This window comes from Limanda limanda, chromosome 6 (genome assembly GCF_963576545.1).
Source record: "Limanda limanda chromosome 6, fLimLim1.1, whole genome shotgun sequence".
NCBI classification, from domain to species: domain Eukaryota; kingdom Metazoa; phylum Chordata; class Actinopteri; order Pleuronectiformes; family Pleuronectidae; genus Limanda; species Limanda limanda.
The window spans coordinates 19,370,767-19,390,522 of record NC_083641.1 but is presented as its reverse complement, the minus strand read 5'-3'; the positions used below and the strand labels follow the sequence as shown (position 1 = coordinate 19,390,522).

The window sequence follows — 19,756 nt, the reverse complement described above, 5'->3', positions numbered from 1 at the left end:
TTAGTTGTTATTATTATTTTATACATGCATTTACTTGTCTCTGTTTTATATAATTTGAAATTGACATATTCTTTGTACTGTTAACAATCCTTAGTCCAATCCTTAGTTAAGTAATTAAAGAAAAAATGTATGAACAGAAACATCAAACAAAAATATAAATAAGCATCAGTTGCAAGTATCAATTCCGCCTTGTTTTGCTTCAAATGAATTATCTGCTTATTTCCACATCAACATCTGATGGTCTTCTAATTCCTTGCAGTGCCTCCTTTTTAACGTGTAACTGTGTGTCTGTGTGTTTGTGTGTGTGTGTGTTTGTGTGTCTGTGTGTGTGTGTGTGTGTTAGTGTGAAGTAATGTTCCCCTGCAGTGTCATATTCTGCCGCCATATGTGGATATCATTTTCTGTCTGGGCGGTTATGACAAATACATGAGTCATGGGTCGATAGCGTCTCTCAAAGATGAGATCAGTGCGCACCACGCACGGAGAGATTGAGAATGTAAGTCACCGTTTCATGGCACAGGAAATATCTGTGTATGTGAGAGGGTGTGTGTGTGTGTCTGTGTGTGTCTGTGTGTGTCTGTGTGTGTCTGTGTGAGCATGTGTGTGCCAGACTAATGGGCCATTGTGCTCTGTCAGAGTTTATTCAGCTGGCCGGGGCTGATGGCTTTGGAGACCAGACAGACACACTATTTTTACCTTAGCAGGAAGGGAGCACAGCACCTCCTCTGTTACATGAACAGCAAATATCAATTTCCCCTCTTAAAAAACATTTAAAGATAATCTCTCTTTTCACAAACACACACAAAACCATTCTGGATGAAAGGGGTCAGTAGAAAGAGAATAAAATGGGACAGATAAAGTCAGAGAGAGGCTGCGGAGACACCAGGAGTCAGGAAAACACACACATGGGCTCACACAGCATTAACACACACAAGTGTCATCTAACCACACACACATGGGCTCACACACTATTAACACACACACACACACTCGCACAGTATTGCTATCCCATTGCTGAGGTGTGTCTTTCCTAACTGGCGGTAAGCAGCTGCTGTCCTCACGTCAGGGCGCTAAACCAGAGAAAAAACCCACCAGGGTGAGTTTCTCCTCTCCCTCCTCCCTGCTCGCTGCTCTCCCTGGCTGTGAGAGGCCGCCCTGTCCAGTGGGTGGAAGGTAGGGAGGGCCTAGAGAGCACTTACCTCTGACCATTGTGCTTGCACCAGTCCTGTGGGAGAGGCAGCGGTCCCACAGAGGCGTAGGAGTCAGAAAGTGCAGGGAAGTGAAGGAGAAATGGTGTCACTGCATGTTAGAGGGAGATAAGGAAGGAGAGGAGAAGATTTTTGACTGGGAGGATGATGAGCACTGACTGGTCCAAACCTCAAGAGTCGGTGTGGACCGAGCCACTGACTGGGGAGTAGAACAGGAAAGGACAGGATGACAGAGAGGGAGGGAGCAATGAGGGAGGCGCTGGATAATATAGATGGATGTGGTGGAGTGGATGATGTCATCAGGCAAGCGTCCAGTCTCTACCTCAGCGATGACTTCAAAGAGGTAAAGGGCCTTGTCGTGTTTTTGTGTCTGAGTCCATGATCCAGTTCTTATTTATTAATTCATTGAAACCAAAGCATGCTGGGGTCTGCTCTATCCAAGCAAAATCGTTTTCAACTACCAGCTCCAAATATGTAAAATGTCTATGGTTGTCGTGGGTTACGCTACATGTTCACATCTCTTGTCCGAAGGCCGAGGCTAGCTCCAGGACAATACAGTAGCACGGTAACCTGGAAATGTTCTTCCAGCACATTACCAGCCTTAACCCTTCAACATGTTTGTTTTTACTTTAACAGTTTAGGTATAAAGACTAATTTATCCTGGCCTTACCTATGAAAAATGAGATACATACATTCCAGACGATGCAGTCATCCATGTGTCCGGGTGTTAAGCAATACATCCACTAGAGGGCAACGCAGAGTCGAGAGTTTCTAACAAGAACAATTTTAGTGGCGTGGAGGAGGTTGTGATAATGTTAAGAAAGAAGCAAAAGCGTCTGTTTGTCCCGGAGCTCTGGTGAAGTAACATCATACAGACGCCTGTCATTTCTCACAAACTCTCAAGGGTCTCTCCTCAAAACCTTCGCCCATTTTTGAAATGTCCTCCTCATGTCCTGGGGTCATCTGGCTGGAACTCTTGGCTACACTAACCTGCTGCTGGTTCCAGACTCATATAAAACAGACAGCTGAAGAAACATGGACATCATGTAGTTCTCGACAAGAAATCCAAAAAGGGTGTTTCTAGACTAAGGCTGATGTTATGCGTGACGTGTGGGTATTACAGTGCTCAGATATTTGGGGCAGAGCTGTGACCTAATGGTGTGAGTAACCAGGCTTTCCTTCTGAAATCTGCTTCATTCTGCTGGGAGTTAAAGCAGATTCCCACAAATTCCTATCCTGCCCTTGTTGTGGAGAGAAGCTCAAATGTCACTTGGTGACCCATTGTCCTGTCTAAACCCACTTCATGCTCCCCATCTCTCCTCCCTCCCTTTGTCATCCTCCCTGGTTTCTTTTTTCTTTCCCTTTATTCCACTGCAACCCTCCCCCTATTCTTTCCAACCACCACTCACACACACACAGACACACACACAAACACTCATACGCAGCTCTCTTCCCACATGCTGAGTCGTTCTCTTGCAATCTGAGCGACAGGAGCAGCCTGGCACTGACCTACGGCTGAACTGCATGAGGGGTCAGAGGTCAGGTCGTTTATCTGGGATGGAATGTGTGCCCTGCCTAGACAGACAGGTCTCAGATAGCAGAAGAGGAGAGATCCGTCTCACACATTCGCACGGACGGTTTTAGCCTTCGAAGACAAGATGCAGACTTTAAAGAATAATTGGTATTAATTGACCTTTTTTGGAAATACAAGGTTCAGATCAGAGGATTGGTTACCTGACTGCAGTATTATAGTGCTTTTAGTACTTTCTAGTCTTATTGACCACTCAAAGTGCTTTACAAATCACATTCACTCATTCACATATATATTCACTGCTCTTCCTATCACACATGTTCCCGATGCTAAGATTTGGCCAGATTTTGCACCTGTATGTACCTCAAAATATAAGTCTTAAGTCGGTTTATATGTTTGAAGGATTGGTTCACAATTTTCTATGTGTTCTTGCTGCAAGGAAAAAAAACTGAAGTGGTATCTTTTGTGTGGGACTATTTTATGACTGTGCAGATCATTGACAAACTGCCAGCACTGCCATTACCGGCAGTTTAGGGTTCAGTGTCTTGCCTAACTTCAGCATGCAGACTGGATGAGCCGGTATCGAACGTCTATCCTTCTAATTGCTGGATGACCCGCCATATCTCCTGAGCCACAGCCGCATAAAAAGAGGAGTGACACCCATGTCTGATCCAAGTCAGAGTGGAAACAGGGGTAAACCACTTTCCTGGCTCTGTCCAGGGAAAACAAAATCCAACCTTTAGTCGCCTTCCTGGAGTCGTATCCTCACAGTTCATCAGACATCAGTTTGTGTACTTTTTAACAAATAATCCCCCAAAATGTCGATCTGTTCCTTCAAATGGAACATATGGCGACTTAAGACTCTAATTTAAGACGTGTACATGTGCAGATTGGTTCAATGTAAGAATTCGAGAACATCTGTTAGAGCTGTGAGGTTATACAGCGCAGTCACAACACACTCAGAGAAGACACGGTGACCTTGTATCTGTTTGCAGAGCTGTGAGCTCAGCAGCAGCTCGCTGTCAGGCCTTGGAAATATATCAGAGGTGAAACTGTTTCTGTTTGGTTTCTCAACACCGCACACAGCAACACACAGACCCACACACAGCACAACCATTCCTCTATGAATAGCTTCAGTTTATTCCATAACACATTTGGTCTTATTCAGGTGCCTTGTAATCTAACACTTTCTGCTTGAAAAGACACGTAGCCTGTGCTCACGAGACCTGGTATTTCTATGTGTGTGTGTGTGTGTGTGTGTGTGTGTGTGTGTGTGTGTGTGTGTGTGTGTGTGTGTGTGAACAGTGGGTTCTTGTCTACAGCCAGGGAGTGAGGTCTCGGTTGGTGAAAAGCCTCCATTGTGCAGAACAGTGGGGAGAGCGTGAGGTGAAAAATGGAGGGAAAAAGAAATATTACTAAATTTAGGGAGTAATAAATTCTCACTTTATAGAAACAGTAAGTACAATAAGAAAAGAAAGAGACTGAAATCAGCAGCTGCTCTCAGACATGCACTGAGCTTCGGGCATTTTCCTGACATTTTACAAAGGATGTGAGAACATTAATGTCCGAGTCAGTTGCTGGGGATATTTCCTGAAACTTAGCGTGCCAGCCCCGTAGTAAAACCCCAGTAAAACGTCTGTGTGAACCAATATGAAAAAGAAACTGCAGGAAAATGCCCTGAAAATGTACACCTTTTTCTGACATGGGACGAAAAATAGGTGTTATACACACAGAATAGATTCAAGAGCTTTTGGGGACGAGGGCCGACGTCTGTGTCAAGGTGCTGTAAACAAAAGCGCAGAATACAAATTGATTTCCACAGCAGAATTCCTACGTCGTGTCCTGCCAGATGCTGTCCTGCTGTTGGGAACAAGTCTGACATTCTCCTGCTGCAACATTTTCCAGATAGAGAAACGCAGGAGACAGAAAATCACAGGACACGCACAGACACACATTCATACACATCTTAGATCTTAACCACCGCAAGAGCCAGAAATTTGGGGTGGGGGGGAGATGTGGGAGGTTTGTTAGTGCAGATAATTTAATTCAACTCATTCCTCTAATATAGATTTTCAAGGAAGATTTGAGGGCTCAGAACAAGCCCAGGCTGAACCACCCTTGGCTGCGGATGAATGGTTGTAGAGTCGAGTGGAGGAGAAAGTGTCTTTGTCAATGAGGGTTTCTCTGCTGAGGAAATTGCCTGGTGAATTTAAAGAAAAACACAAATTAGCCCAATTGTGTTCGCCCCCCAATCTAATTTGGGCAGCGATGGCTCTCATGCTCAAGGCCAGGAAATGAATGGGACTCTCTCTCTCTCTCTCTCTCTCTCTCTCTCTCTCTCTCTCTCTCTCTCTCTCTCTCTCTCTCTCTCTCTCTCTCTCTCTCTCTCTCTCTCTCTCTCTCTCTCCATATTGGCCTCACTTGCTCGTTATCTTGCTCTCTATTCTCCCTTTGGAGCCAGCAATTTTTCCATGTCATCATCATCATGTGGAAACCAGCATTTAGGCGATCTCAAGTATTTCATATGAAGCTCATTCAGTAAAATTATTCAGTAATACACACAAAAGGTTCCAATAATGAACATTTGAGTGAATGAGCCAATCAAAGCAGCAGAAACTTTGTGTTTTCAGCCAATGACATGCAACCTAAAAACTGAAACTACAAGGATTTAATTTCCCTCTGCAAGAAAGAAAATAACTATAATTCCCTATTTATTGAGGAAGTACATATTGAAATGAATGAACATACATTTTAAAAAGGGAATGAGATCAGAGAGAGGATGAGCTACCAGTAATGGATTAGTAGAAAAGTAAAGAAAGGCAGGGACTTGTGTTTACTCCTCATTTCACACCTCAACCCTTCAGTGGTGGTTTCCTCACGTTCGTAAATAGTTTATGGGGCCCCTGTGATGGCTGTTTCACCTCAAACAACCCACCCACACACAAACACCCACACCACAGACACACACAGACAGACAGACAGACATGTCGTTTAACAGATGATGAGTCATTCAAAGTTGTGTTGTCAGGCGGCTGTGAGAATCAGGAAGAGAGAGTCCTTTATGCTGATCCAGCTGCAGACCAGTAACTAGTGGGGAGTTTTTCCACTCTTCAGAATGTAACGTTCGACCCCTTGATCCCATCCGTGATGTTGCATCTTGACTAGTTTGCAACTGAGAAAACTTTCTGACATTTTGTGGACTGAATTATAAATCACAAATAATAATCAGCAGTTGAATCACTAGTGAAAATACTTGTTATTTGCAGCTCAAAGCGCAATCGCACAAATACCCGTCTTACTAATAAGAACAAATTTGACTTTCTCACAACTCACATCAAACAATTTGTATTGTTTTGTGCAAAACTGTGTGTATTTTAAATAAGCAACAAATAGTTTGTCCTTCAGGGCTGATGAGCGAACTTGTGGCCGCGTGTAACTGAGAACATCAGCAAAATAACAGTTTTTACAACATTTTAAAAAATCTAGAAATTAGTACATAAAGCATTAAGTACTCAAAAGGCACTTCTGGCAAGAGTGAGTGTGATATTGTGGGAAATACATTAGAAGAAACAGTTTGTAACATAATGTTTAAAGTTTCTCAGTGTTTAAAGTATTTGTAACTTAGAAAAATGTCTGATAGAGATGAAGGCAGCAGCAATGACACATGAATTGAGGAGTTATTGTCAGTAATGGTGGAGTATGTGAGCAGGTGTCTTGTATATCCATCAGTTTTGTTGTAATCATAGTCCATGATATGATCAGGATTTACATTAGTCCTGTTGTAAGCTCTAACAGTTATGCTGGTGCAGTTCCATTACTTTGTGTTCTGCAACACAACTTCCTGTGGCACAGATCCTTCCCACCCACTCCGCAGCACAACCCTCCTGTTTGGTTGATTTTAAACCTTCACCACGCGGAGGGAGAAAACGGTTAACAGAGCTCAATGAACCTGCGGCTCCTGCTTTCATCTCGGGTGCAGTAGCTTGACTGACAGTGTGTCAGCTGTATTGTAGTCGGTGATGTATGTGAACATGAATGTGTTTGACCTGCACTGCACCGCACAGGCTGCTGCTGCACCTTTGAAGCTCTCAAGTGTGTTCATCTTGACTCCCCAGGCTATCTTTCAACACACACACACACACACACACACACACACACACACACACACACTCTCACACACACACACACACACACACTCGCCTAAGGGAGCAGTGCCAGGCCCACTCCTCTACATGCCTGTGTGTGTGTGCTGGCAGTGCCAAGTGCGTCTTGCGGGCTCTTGTGTGGAGTGGGATTATGTTAATGTGTCCTTGGTGTAGGCACTCTCACCAACGCCTGCACACAATTGTCAAGAGAGACAGACAGAAAGAAAGAGAGGAAAAGAAGGAGCGAAGAGATAGTTGAGAAAAACGAGTGGGAGAGAGGTGAGGGTGCGATGAGCGATTTGGAGAGAGGAGAGAAGTATGAACAACAGAGACGGCTCGATGGCGGAGGCCTGAGGAGGAAGGAGAGGGACATGAATGGAGTTGGGGATAGGGAAGAAAAGAGAGTGAGAGAAACAACTGGTGAGGCTGAAGAAAGCATGGATGTGATGGATGAGAAAGGTGGAGGATTACGTAGAGGAATAAGGGGATTAATGAGAAATATACAGCTGCAGAAAGGAGGATTTTAGGCTGGCTCTCCTCATTTCTTCCTCACCTTTATTCTGCTCTCCTCTTCTCCTTGGGGCATCTTTCTATTATTTCATACAGATCAGAAATGGGACACATGGAGGTGGAGAGAGGGAAATGAGGTCTCTGGATGTGAAGCAGGAGTTGATGTTACATAGTGTATGTCTCAACCTTTTGCTTTTAGATACAACTTTAATATATTTTTAATAGGATAATGAAGGAGGTCACAAATTTGTTGAGTAAGTAAAAAAAAAAGAGAAGCGCACAAAATCGTCTAAACCACTGGAAAGGTTGCAAGGGGACATTGGGCGAGAGGATAGATCTCCAGTGTGTCCCAGGGCCAACAAACAGAGATACACAAACACAAGTGGTCTGCACGGTGTTAACGCAAATACATCCAGGATGATACCAGATCTGAACAGGGCCTTGGAGTCTCTCATCAAACTAAACCCTGCATGTCTGTGGACTGTGGGAGGGAGCTGGAGTACCTGGGAGCAAAACCCAGGCAGGTCCGGGGGAGAAGACACTAAGGTCCGAACAAGGGATTTGAACCTCTGCAAAAAAAATTCGTCCACCTCTCACAAAACATTTAGATACGAGAAATCATGTTTATTTGATCCGGCTTGTTGCTCAATATTTGCAGAAATGTCCAATAACTGAACTAGCAAGGAAACCTTATTTTACCTAAAGCCTTCATCCAAGGTAATTAACCTCGAATTGAATGTTGTCAATGCACAATGTATTTTACCAATCAATACAATCAATACAAAACAGTTTTCTGTTGTCTGACACCACGACACCTCATGAGTTATACCATGGGTCATATGACATCAACGTGGCGTCGTTATCTATTCTATTGCTTCCACTTTCACTTTCACAAATCCTTATTGTATCTCTCACCATGTTAAACTTCCTTTTCCATCCATTTCCGGTGTCCCTGTTTTTATCGATTTCATTTGACGTAAAGAAGGGAAGTAGCTCTGAAGTTTTACGCTGGTTGTGTGAAAGCTTTTTCACACAGAAGGTTTTTAAAGATCAAATGACAAAAGATCAAAAAGCTCCAATGCTCGTGTGCAGCAGAAGCACGTGTGAAAAGTGTGTCGGATGATTTAACACTTCCCATTTGATCAGGTACAGTCTCAGTTGTTTGCGCCTCAGTTGGACGTGTTTACCTGCTCTCAGCAGGTGCTAGTGTGTGTGTGTGTGTGTGTGTGTGTGTGTGTGAGTGTGAGTGTGAAGTGCTGCCAAACATGAGGCTGCTCTGAGTTAGTAATTCAGGATTGGGAGGAGGCCAAGTGAGAGTCCCTCTGGAATCGTTTTATTTTGGGCGTTTGTGCATATTTAAGTATTGCTAGTATTGCTGCTTTTCCTCTGGAGCTCACCACATGTAAACTTGTCCTGTATGAGAATACCTACTTTGTGTGGGGAAACAGCAGCACCTGCTGGTAGATTTCGGTACTGTCAGCTTTACTGATCCCTGCTTAGACATTTCACATGTTTTATTTGCATCACTTCATATCGGAGCTTGTTAAAATAACGCAGAACATCTTCGTGCAAATTAAGAGGAGCTTGTTGCTATTAATATAATTGCACTTGTGATCTGGACCGAGAGAAAGTGCTCGGGGGAGCAGTGTTTCTATTTGTGCACGTAGCGAGTCATGTGGGAGAGATGGTGCCAGGGTGATCTAACATGCCAGCGGCTAAATATAAGCACCTGGATTTCAGGTGCCATGACAACAAGCATCAACTCGCTTCAGTCGTCTTTGAAGAAGACAGCTTATCCCCGCTTCCCTGACCTCTGACCTCGTGGAGAACCACAACATTAATCATCGAAATGAGCATTTAAAAAGCATTGAGTTAATCTTGTTGATCTTTTGTTTCAGGCCCAGAAGAATGAGAGGGAGTCCATCAGGCAGAAGTTGGCCCTGGGCAGTTTCTTTGACGATGGGCCCGGCATCTACACCAGCTGCAGCAAGAGCGGAAAACCCAGCCTGTCCTCACGGTAAGACCTCTGACCTCGGCCACATTACACCTTTTATTACTCAGCACTGGTAGCTGGAAAATACAAAACAAGCACAAGCATAATCAGATTTTGCTTTGCTTGCGCTTGTTTTGCTTCCCCATAAGTCGCCTCAGATGAATCCTGACAGAGCCTTAGTTAAATGTCAAAAGAACTTCCTCCATAGAGAATTTCCTCTATATGGATAAAAATAAAAGGGCTTTACTGTTACGGCCACCATTCAAGAAAGAAAGTGAGGAAGAGTGACAGGAAGCAAAGAGGATTTGTGCCTTGTGATCAACCCTTGTGACTTCCCACTACTGCCTCCTACACTAAACCTTACTGGAACCAGACATCCTGTAAACGCTGTGTGTCCGGGAAGTTCATCACAGCCAAATAACACTGGAGTAATTCTAGTACATCTGCTCTGGATTTATATTGTGTTTTATATCATGTAGAATCTAACTCTAAGTCACGACCAACATTAAAACAAAAAGTCGGTGGTAACTTCAGTGGCTTGATCCATTCCATTCAAGCTACGGGGAACTTTTCATTGCCGAAAAACAAAATCGAACGCTCAGGTCCTATTTAAATTGGGAGTGATTGGATCTATATTGTGTAATCAATCAGCCCTGTTTGTAATTACTGCATCGAATAAGCAGATTATTGATCCTCAGTGGGCTGGAGCTACACCTAGTGATGCTCTGCTCTGCTCCTCCGTGTCACAAATACACCCCCACCGCTCACTTTCATCAAGATTGGACCAGGATGGAGGCGTCCTGGATCGATCCATATTGGAAACAAGAGGGGGAGATGATTAAAAACACGACCCCTTGCTTATTCTATCTTCAGCTGATGCTGCTCTGACGATGAGCAGCTTCTGCCTTGTATATTATCTCCTTTTTGGTGCTTATTCCTCTTTTTAACTCACTTTGGAACAGATTCATTCATGAGACTCTAAATCCTCCATTGAGACAAAGCACTTTGTTGAACTCACCTTAAGTGCTTTGTATTAGCTGCAGTGCTGTTGACATTGCTGTCGATTCTGGCCCGGGTCCGAGTCAATTACAGTAGAAGCAGCCAACACTGAAATGACTCGACTCTTATGCTAATATTAACTCTTCAACCTCTGTTTCCACCCGTCTCTGTCCGTCTCTCCCCGCAGGCTGCAGAGCGGGATGAACCTACAGATTTGTTTTGTCAATGACAGCGGCAGCGACAAGGACAGCGATGCAGATGACAGCAAGACGGAGACCAGCCTGGACACGCCTCTGTCCCCCATGGTAACCACCGATGACCCCCTCCCCTGTCTGCACTGTGTTATTGGAGAATCTCTCCATTATTCAAGACTTTTAGAAATTTGACTTATATCTTGAAAACTGCTGTGAAATGTATGTGACGCCACACAGAGTGAGACTGGAGAATGAAAGCAGTGAAATGGGCGAGATATCTCTGAATCAGTGCGATAGCTGCTGCTTCTTGCTGCTTTGTGAGAGTCTTTTCTCAAGTTTTCTGGCCTGTTAGACGATTCACGGGCAGCAAATGAGAGCTGAATTGGAATACGCTCACCCGAGGCTCCGGATGACTGAACACATTAACCTCCTGTCAGCCCGAGACACATTTAACAGAAAGAGAGGGGAGGAAAAAAATAAGAGAATTATCATCTCTTCACGTGTTCATCTTCGCTCTGCTCTCGTCCCAGCTGATGTACAATAACGTTCCCGTCAGTGTGTGAAATCTACATATGAAGAAAAAAAGGCCAAGAATACATAAACATGAATCCTCTGACCTGGTGTTCTCTTTTCCTCTCGCCTCTTCATTTTACTTTCCTTTTCTTCTCCCTCATTGCTTATTGCCTTCGCTCTCTTCTTCATGTTTTATTCTACCTCTACCACCTTGGCTGTTTCTCCTCCTGCAGTCCAAGCAGAGTTCATCCTACTCAGACAGGGACACCACAGAGGACGACTCGGAGTCCCTGGAGGACATGGACTTTGTGAGTCTAAAGAAGAAGCTGCAGGATGAGGCGAAGATGGCCCTGGCGATGGCCAAGCCCATGGCCAAGATGCAGGTGGAAGTGGAGAAACAGAATCGTAAGAAGTCCCCAGTGGCCGACCTGGTAAGCACCAGAATCCCAATGCTGCACTTTGATTGTTTCCTCTCTACCATGTAGTTCGAAGTCATTTCAAATGGTATCATATTGTAATTACAAGTCCAACACAAATTTACACGTAGGGGAAAAGGAGGACACTTTTTCAAGATTTCCTTTTTAAGAGTAATTCATAGTGAGAAAAGGGGATCACATGAGGAGAAACTATCACCAGACTCAGGAAGCTGTAGCTCAGTTGTGTTTCTGCTGCCGATCCAGAACCAAACTACACACCGACAAAGTTATTGACTGGCTGATGAAGAAAGTGGAACATCTGGCAGCTAAAAAGCCAGATGTTTTCCTCCGAGTTGGTGGAGAAGAGTGGGATTACTGGACTTAAATTCATCTGTGGTTGCCAGAACCACAACTCTATATGTGTAAAGCACCTGCTCGCTAGTTGTGAACAAGTAACCATAGTAATCCAAAGGTGAAAATATGTAAGTGTTACATCTACAGCTTGTCTCCTCTGCCCCCGTGTGGCCGGAGAAAAATCGCTTCATGCAGATTTAAAACAGTTTTTACAATCATCATTAATATCTGTATAAGGTGTCACCTGATTGGTCAGTTTAAAGGTTTTATAGTCGTATGACACCAACCAATGCTCTCCAACACTTTTTTCTGTTACAGAACTGTTATGAGAAGGTGCATAGTAATATTAGCTAATAGTAAACACTCCCTTCCTCTTTTTACTTATTGTTTTCTATATCAGCCTTTAGGGGTTCTCTTTTTTTAATGCATTATTAAACATTCAGCTGCTTATGAACATATTAACTAATTTAGAAACTATAGGCATCACAACAAAGAAAATATGATGTAAAGAAAATACATCTGTATAAATACATGGTGATAAATATAACAATAAATTCTCAAAATAAAACTACACAAATGATAAAAACAATAAATAATTGAAATATAAATGTAGATATATGTATATGCAATCTGCTGCTCAGTATTGCTTCACCTAAAGCGTAAAAAGAGCAATTATGACTCATTTAGTTGTAGTAACTCCACACTCACTTATACACTGATGAGAATATACTAATATGAAGAAGGTCTTTATACCAGTGGGAAAGCGGCACATTACATTGATTATTCATCACACATCACCTGTAATGGTGGTCCTGTTTTTATCATAAAGATGAGTAAGATAGCTCTTGGAGCAGAAAACCACCAGATATGACGAGTAACAATACATATTTAGTTTGGGAATTTTCTTGTTTGTAGTTTTAGAACATGTGTCATTATGTGAAATACATTTTTTATGTTCACCATGTGGTGCATTAGTCAAAGTGCATGAGACCACAGGCGAGTCGTGTGCTGGTAACACAGGAGCACTGAGGAGTTTAGCAGGTCGTATATATGTTGAGATGATGTCGCAGGAAGCTTCTCCTCGCACCCTGCTTCTGTCCTGCCCCCATTTAGAGGAAGGAAGATGATGACGACCCCGCTCATCATTATTTCATCAATTCCTATCTGCCTCGCTGCCTCCTCAGGAGCTCACACACACAAACACTCACACACACACATCAGTGCAGCGACACTTTCAGACTTACACGCACCCTATTTCCTCCCGGACCTGCACGTAGAGGCGCTTTACTTATTCAGAGGAGAGAAGGGCAGCTCGGCCGGGTCCATCTATAATTCATACGCCGGAAAGCATTTCCCTCTGTGTTCAGGGATGTAGCAATGCTCAGCAGGCAGAAGATATTACTGTCACATCCGGGTCAAACTCACTGAGAATATTAATATGGATTAAGACTACAATCACGTGCAATGTCCACAACACCAGAGATCTATTTAAACTTCACACCTTACACAGCGAATACAGTTCTTCTGAGCCTGGGGGTTATTCTGCAGTTGCCATTAGGGGCAGGTAAAAATCAAAATTATTGAAATGATAGACCCTTGAATGTGTTATTAATTGCATTATTAGCATCAATAATAAGATAAGCAAATTGACTGTCACAATAACCATTAAACTACTAGCCATGACAGAGTGAAGTCACATTAAACACCCTCCATGGACCTAATCAGATCTAAAACCTTAAAGCTATGTATTGAGTACATGAGAGGTCAAAATACATACAGAGAAATAATGGACAAGTAATTAAAAGTAAAGGTTAGCACAGAAAGATAAATCATTTGGTGAAAGTAATGGAAATGATTGTCTAAAATTGTTTGGATTAATAGGAGAAATTTAAATAGAAATAAAATCAAGAAATAGATGATTAATTGAAATTATATCCATAAAATAATACATTGGTAAGTTAACATATACGAGATAAAGTAATAGATGAACACTTAAAACATTAGCTAAAAAAGGTTGATTAAAAACTATTTGATAAATGAGAAAAACTAAATATAAATGTATAAAATAGAATGCATTTATTGTCATTGTACACAAACCAAAAGCCAAAATAAATACACAACCAATCAACAAGAAACTAATAAATAAATACCAGACCAATGAATAGATAATTATTGAATCAGTTAGATTGATTAAAGTAAAAGGTAAACAGTAGAAATCATTCTCTGTGAGTCATGGACAAATGGCTGAAAGGTGCCTGGTGATAATTACTGGTAAAAAAAAAAATATGATTAAAGAAACCAACTTTATTTAGTGTTCCCTTTGAAATCTGTTGCAATGAAGACAGCTAGAAAGTGTAGATGAGCAAAGAGGGGGAGAGGTTTTGATTAGTAAAGTGTAGTAAAGTGATCTCACATCATTCAGAGAGAAGTGTGCTTCCTCTATGTGTGGGTGAGTCACCGCTGCAGGCTGGTGTTGAACGTGTGTACGAAATCCACCACAGAAACTTGAGTCAGGACTCACACATCTCTGTGACCTTTCCGACCGCTCGCTCACAACGTCTCTGACATCCCATCTCTCTCTATGTCACCGTGACATCACCCCCCGGTGCCCGCGGAGAGAGACGACTGAAAGTGACACGCTGGCGCCTCAGTTGCATCCGGGCACGTGTGAAACTGAAAGAGGGGGAGTGAGAAACCAGCCGGGCCTGAGAGTTAAGATAGTTAGTTGACGCAGGGAAAGAGAAAGAGTGTGCTGGAGGGAAGGAGGAGGAATGTGGATCGGCTGGATGGCGGTGTTAACAAAGGGAGAGTCTGGTCAACAAGAAAACAGATTGTGTGCACGTGTGCGCCTGAGAAAGGACACACAGCGCTCAGTGGTTTGAGGAACATGGAGAAACGGGGGACACACACTCAAGGAGACACACACAAAGTCAACTGAAGGAGAGAAATCGTCTTATTCAGTGATTATTATTTAAACAATGTTGTTCTGAGCCAATTTTCCTTACGTGCTGGTTAATGCAATACTCAATTACTTTCAACAACAAAACACACCTGCAAAAACTTCCAAGAGACTGGATTACATTGAGCGTTTCCCTATTCAGTCACAGGGAAAGCATGTGTAATTTCTTACCCTTTATTTCCAATGTGTCTTTGTCTGCAATGACACAACAGATGTTTTTACAACTGGGGATGCAAGGGATTTTCTTTCTGTGAGATCATATTTTTAAATGTAAACAAAATGTAAGAGGAGATATGGACTAAGATTAGCATGTTTCTTCACTCAGTTAATAATAAAAATAATAATAAACCTCATTTATATTGTACTTTCACACAGTGCTTCACAGACAGTACATGCAGTGCAGTAACACATTTTAAAAGCAATTTAAAAGCATCAGAATAATGGAAACAATAAAAATAAGCCAAAAAAACAACAAAGGTTTAAAGTTAAAAGCCATTTAATAAAAATGCTGAGGCTTGTTCGGTCTGAAATCTCGGCACCATTGTAAATGAGGGTCTTATTCCTAAATGTGTTTTCCGAGGCTTAAATAAATAAATAATAATTAAAAAGAATTTACCATTTTTCTATCAAACACAATCTGGGGCTCAGAATCTTGACCAGGGAACCTCAGGATTCAGACTGGAGGTGCCGGGGATCGAACCACAGACTTTCTGTTAAGTGTCAGACCCTCTTTACCTCCTGAGCCACAGCCGCAGCAGTGTAATAATAATAATAGTAGTAAACTTTATTAATACAACACTTTTCTTAACTAGGAGAAGTAAAAACAACACTGTTGACCTAAAGGTCATTGGCTACACAAGAGATAAAAAAAGTAAAAAGGACTAAAATAAATAAGTAAACGGAAATCAAACGTTTCCAAAAGCTTTCAAAAAACCAAAGCAGATGAGATTTGAAAGAAGCTACAGAGTTTCAGCTCAGACTCTGATAACAAAATCTGCCTTTGACCAGCAGCGTCTGGAGAAACTACCAGCCTCAAGGTGTAATAGAACTTTTAATTCTATTTACATGATGTCGTCTCATTAAAAGCAGCAAATCTGCTCTTGATTCATAAAAAAGACTGTAAACATGTTGTTTTCAAACAGCAGCGCCTACTTGAAATCCCCCAACTTCACAGTGTCCCTGCGCATGTTGCTGACCTCCCCTAGGAAAAAGTGATATTCCCCATGACAGGGACGTTATCATAAGAAACCAAGAGAATGAAAAAGGGAGTTTTCTTTGAAAAAGCAAGAAATGAACTCGTGAATAATCAGGAAGCAGATTTAATTTATTCATAAAAAAGACTCTGACTGATCTCATTCTGCTGATAAGTCATTTAATAGTTTAGCCTTGTTTTAACAACAAATATGTACCACTGGCAGATATATTCATTTGAATAAAAAAATGAATTAATGATAGGTTAGTGATAAATTATGATAAATAAATTATGCTAAATAATAGCATTGTGGAAAAACTACTGTCATTTCTTACACAGGTCAAAGTTTATGTTTGCTTTTAAAAACAAATGTTTGAATTATTCTTCATTTCTAACTTTTAATTGTTCAAAAACTCCATCTCTGCCTACATTTTGATTGAGTGTCTTATGTATTTATGATGTAACCATTGATCCTACATGATAAAAGGTGTTTAAATGTTTTTTAAATGTTTGACATAAATGCTGCTGATTGCATCAATCTAACGAGGTCTCATCCTCCAGACAGAGAAACCAGCACGTCTGATGTGTGTGGGGGGGTTTTGTTTGTGTTTTCTCTGCAGCTTCCGCACATGCCTCACATCAGCGAGTGTCTAATGAAAAGAAGCCTGAAGCCCACCGACCTGAGAGACATGACGCTGGGGCAGCTCCAGGTTATAGTCAACGACCTGCACTCCCAGATTGAGAGTGAGTCTGACCACACACACACACAGATAGAGAGAGAGAGAGATAGAGCCAGAGAGAGAGTCACTGACCTCTACTTTCATTCGCAGAAATGAGCAAGAGTGCAAATGGGGAACCACATACACATATGACCCTTCCATTTTCAGTGGATGTGAAAGTACTTTTCTATATGTTAGTCACTTCAAAGGCCTGTACCAGATAGCAGCTTCCCCCCCGAGCGTTTACTGTTACCACACAACACACTTCATTTATCCCGCTGCTGCTGATGATTAATCTGTCAACTAACTAGAAGAAGACAGCTGCAGAAATCCCCACATGTCCAACATGAGGAGCCGGCTCTTACTTGAAAAACAGACTTTCCCCTCAAATATCTTGTCTGTCTGAGAAATGTTTTATTTTCTGGGAAAACCTGAAGGAACAATAGGTGACACGTGTTACATGAAAACAAGCGCTTTGTTTTATCAACTCATCGTGGGAGATTTCAGCTGCTGGATTTAATGTTCGTCGATCGGTGATTTGATAAATATGATGTGGACAAATTGCCACGTTGCCCTGGTGATGATAACATCTGTCCCCGTTTTTAAATGACTTCTGTCGTTATTTCCCGCTCCAGGTCTGAATGAGGAACTTGTACAGTTGCTGCTGATCCGAGATGAACTCCACATGGAGCAGGACGCCATGCTGGTGGACATAGAGGACCTCACCAGGTGATGCAGCACTCAATGAGTCACCTGTTCACGGCCTTTACAATTATCATTTCACTCATCTTAGAGAGTATTTGAGCGTCTGTAGTTTTTCGGCGTGAAGCGAGTGACAAGTGAAGTCGCTGGATGCAGTTTTTGATTCAGAAGCAGCATCTTTCAGAGCCATAACATAGAAGGTGTAAAAGTAAAAATACCTTAATGTGTAAAGTGAGGTTCTGCTTTACTTCAAACTGGAGTAAAGAGTTTCCAGCTGCAGATTTAATTTGTAATGTCAGGAAAGAACCAACACAATTTTGGATCCATAACACTTGGGCATGTTTGCAACATTTTTGTAGATTTCCCACGGATTAATTCATGGATTTTAACGGGAAAAAAACCAAAGCATAATTCGGAAACCGACAATTTGTTGCAATTGGTTGAATTTACAAGACATTTTGACCGCAGCACACTTATCACTCTTGCCACTGCACCTTATCAACCTATTTATCTTGTGTTTCTGTTTTTATTCTTTCTACCTCAATATTTTTTATTTTATTCTATTGTATTGTATTTTATTGTATTCAAATAACCGGCTGCTATGACAACTTAATTTCCCTTCGGGGATGAATAAATCTATCTATCTATCTATCTATCTATCTATCTATCTATCTATCTATCTATCTATCTATCTATCTATCTATCTATCTATCTATCTATCTATCTATCTATCTATCTATCTATCTATCTATCTATCTATCTATCTATCTATCTATCTATCTATCTATCTATCTATCTATCTATCTATCTATCTATCTATCTATCTATCTATCTATCTATCTATCTATCTATCTATCTATCTATCTATCTATCTATCTATCTATCTATCTATCTATCTATCTATCTATCTATCTATCTATCTATCTATCTATCTATCTATCTATCTATCTATCTATCTATCTATCTATCTATCTATCTATCTATCTATCTATCTATCTATCTATCTATCTATCTATCTATCTATCTATCTATCTATCTATCTATCTATCTATCTATCTATCTATCTATCTATCTATCTATCTATCTATCTATCTATCTATCTATCTATCTATCTATCTATCTATCTATCTATCTATCTATCTATCTATCTATCTATCTATCTATCTATCTATCTATCTCCACTGAGTGCAATTGGGGTTTCAACATTACACAATTACAAGGTGCAGATCTGGATAAAGGAGCTAGGGGCGCTTTTCTGCATTTTCGTTGTTTTTTCCGGGAATATAACTGATGGATATTGATGAAAAATATCAGTTTTTTTTGGGATCAACTCTTAATATTGGTTTTGTTTTTTTCTTGGGTTTTATTGACAATGAGGAAAATGTATGTATTCAGACGTGTTCGGTTTAATGACCATAGTTTCCCTTTTCTATTTTCCAGGCATGCTGAGAGCCAGCAGAAACATTTGGCTGAGAAGACCCTATCCAAATAAAAATGCCCGTCCCCCACTACTCCTCGCTCCCCCTCTTCCAAGATTAGCCCCCGGATCCGAACCAGACTTCCCGCCCTCCGGCCAACCCCCCTCTGCCCTGAGTCGATCCCAGTCCCGCCCCGCTCGTCCCAACGTACTTTGCTCCTCTCTGCTTCCCCTGTCTCCCCCCTTGTCTTACCTTCCTGCCCCCCCACTGACACCAGTGGTAGCAGCAGCACAGAAGTAGACCACTCTCTTTCATTCGCTTCTGTGGTTTTCTCGCGGCGCTAAGAGGAGCACTTCCTGCTTTGTGGGTGAAGAGGATTGTGTGTCGTCCTGGATTCTGTCCCCAGCTTCCTGTGCAGTGATCGGCCTTGCTTTGCTATTGTTTCTTTTTAACTTTCTACATTCGCCACTAAATTATAACTGTTCAAATGCAAAAATTGTGGGAAAAAAATAAAATAATAGTGAAAACTTTAGTAGAAAGTCATTCATGAGAAAAAAGAAACAACATTGTGTAAAAATAAAAAAAAGAACGATGGAAAACTAACTTCTTCAGACCATTTTAAGTTGGACAGTAATTTTAAAGTATTTCAAAGTCGACCTGTTTTTATTCTGCACAAACGGTAGTTTTCAACTGAGAAATGTTCATTTGAAGGTGCTAAAAGAGTGTAACAGAAACATGCCTGCCTTGTAGTGGAGTCGTAGCTTTTGGTAATACATTCACTCTAATTGCTCTTCAACATTTTGTGAATGTTGATTTTCTGACACGAGTCATTTTAAATGAATAAGTGTGTTAATATCGTTTTCATCCTGTTGTATTCAGAAACTTTATTTGAGGAAAGAAATG

The 19,756-nt window shown here is 41.5% G+C and overlaps 1 protein-coding gene across 2 annotated transcripts in view; it reads left to right on the top strand.

Annotated features, from left to right (window-relative positions):
• schip1 (schwannomin interacting protein 1) overlaps positions 1–19,756 on the top strand; it is a 208,406-nt gene extending 188,650 nt beyond the window's left edge. For both annotated transcript variants that reach the window (XM_061073218.1, XM_061073219.1), the window contains 6 exons: positions 9,293–9,411; positions 10,574–10,691; positions 11,327–11,524; positions 16,635–16,758; positions 17,369–17,462; positions 18,876–19,756. In XM_061073218.1, coding sequence (XP_060929201.1) covers positions 9,293–9,411; positions 10,574–10,691; positions 11,327–11,524; positions 16,635–16,758; positions 17,369–17,462; positions 18,876–18,927 — 705 coding nt within the window. In that variant the 3' untranslated portion in view covers positions 18,928–19,756. The remainder of the gene's footprint in view (positions 1–9,292; positions 9,412–10,573; positions 10,692–11,326; positions 11,525–16,634; positions 16,759–17,368; positions 17,463–18,875) is intronic.